The following is a 6,859-nucleotide window of genomic DNA, read 5'->3' as shown; positions in this document are numbered from 1 at the left end:
ACCTGTCGGCCAGGTGTGTGTGTTACCTGGCGTGCAGGTGTGTGTGTTACCTGTCGAGATCCAGGAGCGTTTCCATGAGTTGAGCTGTAGTCCAAGCGGCAGAGTGCTCCCCACTCGCTCCACTTCCCATCGGCAACGAGGTACAATTCAAAGAAAAAAGCCAAACTCCTCCTCCTCTTCCTCTTCCTCCTCACTGGGAGCAAAGTTCAACTTCCTGGTGTGAGGCGGGCTGTTGTTAACACGGCTGTCTGAAAGGAGATCGCAGTGCGGCTCACAATGGGATGTTCTCCCGTAGCGGTTATTGTACACCTGGCTGAGCTCGGGCAGCTCGCGCCGCATCAGACAAAGAGGAACAAACTGGTTCCACAACTCTTCTTTTTTCTTTTTTGTCTCCAGGGCAGATCACAAGGAGAGCTGCCCGAGCGGCGCAGTGAATGAATGAAGGAGTGCACCTATCACCTACTTACACACAGGTTCAAGAGCGCCGTGTAGCGACTTGCACGGTGGCTCAGATAAACACTGTGCGCGCGTGTGCGCGTGTGTGTGTGCGTGTGTGTAGCAACATAGCGTCATTAAAGTGCCTTGATGATGTTGGCACAGCCTGTATGGATGTCGGGGGTGAGTTCGGGGGTTGTGTTGTCTTATTGTCTGCACATGCATAATCCAGCAAGTGTGCAACAAGTTAACTATTTCATCAGCAACCTTCGTGCTGGGACATAACACCTGCATTAATGTGTAACTTAAAGAATGAAATCTAGTTAAAAACAGTTGTGTCAGTGTTTTGGGAGCTTGTGCTCTTTAAAATTGTGTTTTTATTGTTACTTGTGGCTAAATAACATTGTTATATTAATACTAAATATAGTGTGTTTTACACAAAGGCCTGTCTTATGACATTAGAATTAACCAACAGTGGAAATTAAAATGAACGTTATATAATAGGGTCATACTCCAGCAGAGAAATTCTTAAATATACGTAAGGTATATGTATAGGCATATGTATATGTATGTCAGGGTATGTATTTATGTGTGTATACACACACACACACACAAACACAAACACACACACACGTATATACAGTACATATGCGTGTGTATGTATGCATGCACATATCTGTGTAGGTGTGTATATGTTTAAATAAGTACTCGTACTATACTATACTATAATTAGTACTATAATTTCTGCTTTGTTTAAAAGAAAACTGTAAATAGAAAATAAAAACATCATTCCCGAAATATATATGCATACACAAGTATCTATTATAATATGTATTAATAAGATTGATAATGAGACCAAAGTCCCATTCTTTTTCAAATAGTAAAAAAAGAAAGTTGAGAGTGAGCATGTCGTGCCTCCTCCGGCCAGTAGGCGGCACTGTCACTTAATTATCTGTCTGTTTGGTGGGTTTTCAGAGGCATCAACTTCCTATTTGTTTCCTGGATTAAAATGGGACATTTCTGAATGTATCTTCATGAAACTGTAACATATACTGTGCATATAGTCGCCCCATGCACTTCATCGGGACTGAGAGGCGTACCAACGGCCGTTAGCTTTTCCGCGCGCTTACGATGCCGCTCGCTCCCGCGAACCAGTCCCAGTTGATTCGGTCCAGTCAGAAGGACGAATATTATCAAACCTTCCTGAGGAACAACGCCAACGAAGCCTTTCAGACACTCGCTGGTGAGTTTGTTCAACTCGGAACACGCATGGAAATCGTATTTTTAACATGTCACTTTAGCTTTAGAGCTAACGAGGTGCGCTCTGGTTTTATCTCTATTTATCTATCCGGTGTTACGGATTAAGAAGTGACCGTGTTAACTGGTGACTTTGAACCAACGCGTCCGTTGGAGTCCAATTACAGACAGCTGACAAAAGGAAGATATCACATATCTGCCCTCGTGAATGCCGCATTGTTTAATGTGTATACTTTACTTTATTATGTATATGTTAGCGGTTGCCACTTTAATACAAAATTAAACCAACCGGAATTCACGAGGACAGCTCGACAGGAAGTCACCAGTTAACAGGGTCGCTGGTGAAACCGTAACACCGGTCTGTAACTCGCTGTCCACGAAGTGTTTCGGTGGACTTTAAACTGGAAAATAATGTCCCCAACATGTTTGAAACACTGGTACCTGGGAGTAAAACTAATTACTCATTACTGAACACGGTTCTGACTCAAACATCATAAATTGAAACTTATTTGACGTCCTGAACGTATGACTGTAATTGATAACTTCTGCGCATGCGTTGATCTTTGACACCCCAAACTCCCCAATGCTCTGTCTGCCCATGTCTTACACTACTTTTCTTTTTTAAGTGTCTTCTCAAGTGAAAAGATGATCATTGTTAAAGTTTATTTCTGTAGGATCCAAAAGATGGCTGGACTGGAGGAGAGAGATCGAGCTGCTGTCGGACCTCGCGTACTACGGTCTGACCACGTTCTCAGGTACCAAAACCAACATGTCATCTTAACTCTGCTTCATGTGCGTCTTTATGAGCCGTCTTATCAAGAAGTCATTATATTTCCGTGTAGGATACCAGACGCTGGGCGAGGAATACGTCAACATGGTGCAGGTGGACCCCACTAAGCGCCGGGTCCCCTCCCCCGCCAGGCGGGGCCTCTTCATCCTCTACCGCGCCTACGTCCCGTACCTGGCGGACAAGGTGCTGGTGTGCCTGGAGAACGAGCTGGAATGCGGAGAGGAGAGCGTCGGCGGCGCCGGGTGGCGGCGGCGGCGGGGGGCGGCGTCCGGGCCGCGCTGGAGCCTGGAGGCGTGGCTGAGGAGGTGGATGCGGAGGGCGGCGGCGCTGCTGTCGGAGCCCCAGAGGAGAGCGTGCGTGCCGGCCGTGTTCGCCCTGCGCCAGGGGTTGACCCTCATGCACCGGCTCCACGCCGCCATGTTCTACATCGGCGGCTCCTTCTATCACCTGTCCAAGAGGGCGGCCGGTATCAGCTATGTAAATACTATTTACATGCTTTTGTTTGACTTGACGATGGGACACACGAGTGTCGTTTTGTCCGTCAACTAAATGCATGTTAGTTATGTGTGTGTGTGTGTGTGTGTGTGTGTGTAGCTGCGTGTGATCGGACTCGGCGGCGACCCCGATGAGAGCGTAGGGAGCAGCTTCCGCCTGCTGGGGGCGCTGTCGCTCCTCCAGCTGCTCGTCACCGTGTGCCTGCAGCTCAACGCCTTCAGACGGAAGCAGAGAGCTCGGCAGGAGTGGAAGCTCTACAGGAACCTCAGGTACCGGAGCGGCGCGGCCGATCATGGCAGAACTTCAGTTTTAGAGATCACGGTTTGATTATTTCGGGGATGATATTTATTTTTTATTTTATTTTTTAGAGTTTTCTTGACATATGACCTTTAAAAAAAGCAGTAATAGTAGTACTAAGTATAGTATACACCTACACATTTATTTTTTAGAGTTTTCTTGACATATGATCTTAAAAAAAGGTCTGTCTGCTGTCAATGTATATGTGTGTGTGTATATATATATAAATTAGGGCTGTCAGCGTTAACGCGTTAATCTATGCGATTAATTTGGCCGCGTTAACGCACACAAATTTTTACCGCAACTTTGTTTACTTCCGGTGTGCCTTGAAGTTTTTTCACTCCTGAGTGTCAAACCGCGGCAGTACGGTTTAACACTGTTTCCGTTTTTAAAACAATTATTTCTCCGCGAAAATAAGGAGCATAAATGAGTTTAAACTCGTGGATGAATCAGTCGGGTTTCCTCCTGCTCCTCCTTCCTCCCGTCTCCCCCTCTGATACCCAGAGGAACGGAGGGGCGACGTGTCGGGTGACGCGGCGCGGAAATAACTCGTCACACGAAACCTTCACCGTGATTGGTCAATCCGTTTGTCTGTCAACATTTCGCGAAAAAAACAACCGATGAACACTCAGTAAATCACAAAGGACCTCCCACCTCACGGGTAAGGCTCTATAGCAGCCTGTCAGTCAAAGAACCAGAGAACACAGCGTGAGGACAATGAGCCTCATTGTTTAGAGAGCTGAGATTCTTCTGGAATGTTTGATGTGTAACACGTGGGTATGTGTCGCACGCCTTTAAAAGGTGAATTTAATTTATTTTGTAAAATGTATAAAATGCCCTCAGCCTCCAGAGGGTTAACGTGACATATTTGAATGTCAGTCAGTTACCAAGGCCACTGGTTCTGCTGTTCAGTGTTAAAGATGACAGGACCAATGGGGTCTCAATATACTTCTTTTTTTTTACTAATCTGATGTTTCACTGAAGAAACAATTTATCATCCACGATATTAAATACCTCGCTGGCACTTTATAGGTAGGAGCCTCTTTGAAAACACAGCTCTGTGTGAAGTTTGGTCTTTAAAAAGAAGAAAACAAAACTTTTAATCGCGATTAATGAATTTCAAAATGTGCGATTAATTTGTTAATTTTTTTTAATCGATTGACAGCCCTAATATATACATATGTGTGTGTATGTATATATATACATACAAAGACAGCATACCTATACATATACCTTCCTACATGTAGACGCTTTACACACACAACAATTTATACAAACAATAATAAAAAATTATAATTAATAATTATCATTATTAATAATGATACAAAATAAAGTAAGATGGGATTAAATAAATATTCACAAATAAAATAAATACGTACAAATAAAGCTGACTTTTACAAAAGGTTGGTATTTGTATCTGAGGAGTATTAGTTACAGATGAACATCCAAATGTTAGTTTTTATTAGTATTCATTTGCGTGTGCCTGCAACCTGAGATATCCAAAGAAGTCTTTATTATGATATTTTTATTCCGGTATTCGATCTGACGGTTCATTAAAATGATATCATTTGTTCTGACACCAATGCCAGTATTGATTCTTTACCTCCCCGTATCCTGGTGCAACAGGTGTTCAACATGGATGCAGCTGTTTTATTGTCTCCCAGACATCATTATGGTCCTTTTAAGATCCTCGAGCTTCTCGCTGAGCGAGGACCGTCTCTAAAGACCACGCCGCTGCCGGCCTGTTGCCCTGAAAACATTGTGTGTCGGTCAAAAACAATGAACCCCCGTGAGCTGAGCTTGACCTCCGCGGTGTGTCTCCAGTCCTCAGCGCGCTCCCCGAGCCGGAGCCCGAGCCGCCGGCTGCATCCTCTGCCTGGAGGAGCGGAGGCACTCCACCGCCACGCCCTGCGGACACCTGTTCTGCTGGGAGTGCATCACGGAGTGGTGCAACACCAAGGTCAGGCTCACGTAACACCAAGGTCAGGCTCACGTAACACCAAGGTCAGGCTCACTTAACACCAAGGTCAGGCTCACGTAACACCAAGGTCAGGCTCACGTAACACCAAGGTCAGGCTCACATAACACCAAGGTCAGGCTCACTTAACACCAAGGTCAGGCTCACGTAACACCAAGGTCAGGCTCACTTAACACCAAGGTCAGGCTCACATAACACCAAGGTCAGGCTCACTTAACACCAAGGTCAGGCTCACATAACACCAAGGTCAGGCTCACATAACACCAAGGTCAGGCTCACTTAACACCAAGGTCAGGCTCACATAACACCAAGGTCAGGCTCACGTAACACCAAGATCAGAGTCAGGCTCACGTAACACCAAGGTCAGAGTCAGGCTCACGTAACACCAAGGTCAGAGTCAGGCTCACATAACACCAAGGTCAGGCTCACATAACACCAAGGTCACACTCACATAACACCAAGGTCACACTCACATAACACCAAGGTCAGAGTCAGGCTCACATAACACCAAGGTCAGAGTCAGGCTCACATAACACCAAGGTCAGGCTCACATAACACCAAGGTCACACTCACATAACACCAAGGTCAGAGTCAGGCTCACATAACACCAAGGTCAGGCTCTCATAACACCAAGGTCAGACTCTCATAACACCAAGGTCAGGCTCTCATAACACCAAGGTCAGGCTCACATAACACCAAGGTCAGACTCACTTAACACCAAGGTCAGACTCACGGCACACACTTAATACCGTGTATAGTAAACGCAGCAGGCGTCACTTCACTTCACACGTATTGTTTATTACATCACAGGAAGGACCAAATGTCTCCCAGCAGAAATGAAGGATAAATAATAATATCTGTGATTTGAGCTCCACCTCCACCTCTGGTATTTTGGCAGATAAGCCGATGTCATCCACCTGTTCCCTGGAATGATATCAACCTTTTAATGTGAAATTATATAGAACAAATAAATAAATTCTAGCTTCTTACATGCGTAATTGGACAGTGACGCATTACAATAATGTTAAATGTAAGATGTAAAAACTGAATCTTCACAATATTCCCGTTTTTTTCAGGGAAGTCTGAGTCGGCCTCTCTGTGTGTCACGATGTCTTGACGTATGATGTCATGTATGTATTGAATATTCCACTGACGATAACCGTCCCTCAGGCCGAGTGCCCCCTGTGTCGGGAGAAGTTCCAGCCGCACCGACTGGTGTACCTGAGGAACTACAGCTAGAGCCACGGAGACCAGGGGTCAACCAGAGGTCAACCAGGGGTCAACCTTCTCTCAAATGGTCTTCAGGCCATGTTAATAAAATGTTTGATTGCATCAGTCTAATCTTGTAAATATCACTTTTAATTAAATTAAAAACCTGTGTGTGAAACGTCCAAATGCGTCTGTTTTTCTTCTTCGTGCGGTTGTTTGAATACTTAAACTCGGCGGTAATAACGCTGACTCATCACTACAGGAGGTGTTTGTTGATGGACCGACGCTTGTTACCAATAAACTATAATTTGCTGCCTCGTTAAAGCGTCTCTGGGCCGTTGAGTGAAGTCGGGGTTGTCGGCGCCGCTCCCCGGTGATTTACGGCCGTGACGGGTAAG

The 6,859-nt window shown here is 45.3% G+C and overlaps 1 protein-coding gene across 2 annotated transcripts; it reads left to right on the top strand.

Moving 5' to 3' along the window:
* Positions 1-1,408: 1,408 nt before the first annotated feature.
* pex10 (peroxisomal biogenesis factor 10) lies at positions 1,409-6,647 on the top strand. 2 transcript variants are annotated; one of them, XM_056422328.1, is made up of 6 exons: positions 1,409-1,678; positions 2,367-2,447; positions 2,535-2,959; positions 3,077-3,246; positions 5,099-5,234; positions 6,423-6,647. In XM_056422328.1, the coding sequence occupies exons 1-6, from the start codon at positions 1,567-1,569 to the stop codon at positions 6,489-6,491; spliced, it is 993 nt and encodes a 330-aa protein (XP_056278303.1). In that variant the 5' UTR covers positions 1,409-1,566; the 3' UTR covers positions 6,492-6,647. The 2 variants fall into 2 exon arrangements, with proteins under 2 accessions (XP_056278303.1, XP_056278304.1); XM_056422329.1 differs by having other exon boundaries at positions 5,099-5,256; positions 6,423-6,478.
* The last annotated feature ends 212 nt before the right edge of the window (positions 6,648-6,859 follow it).

The sequence above is a fragment of the Pseudoliparis swirei genome, chromosome 9 (assembly GCF_029220125.1).
Source record: "Pseudoliparis swirei isolate HS2019 ecotype Mariana Trench chromosome 9, NWPU_hadal_v1, whole genome shotgun sequence".
NCBI classification, from domain to species: domain Eukaryota; kingdom Metazoa; phylum Chordata; class Actinopteri; order Perciformes; family Liparidae; genus Pseudoliparis; species Pseudoliparis swirei.
The sequence above is the reverse complement of the archived record's forward strand: the minus strand, read 5'-3'. Positions and strand labels throughout refer to the sequence as shown.

What these genes read in the sequence shown, in the direction of transcription:
- pex10 (XM_056422328.1), top strand. Translation starts at nt 1,567, where the DNA reads ATGCCGCTCGCTCCCGCGAACCAGTCCCAGTTGATTCGGTCCAGTCAG. An exon ending in CGGTCTGACCACGTTCTCAG is followed by an intron (nt 2,448 to 2,534) that starts GTACCAAAACCA and finishes ATTTCCGTGTAG; the next exon opens with GATACCAGACGCTGGGCGAG. An exon ending in GGGCGGCCGGTATCAGCTAT is followed by an intron (nt 2,960 to 3,076) that starts GTAAATACTATT and finishes GTGTGTGTGTAG; the next exon opens with CTGCGTGTGATCGGACTCGG.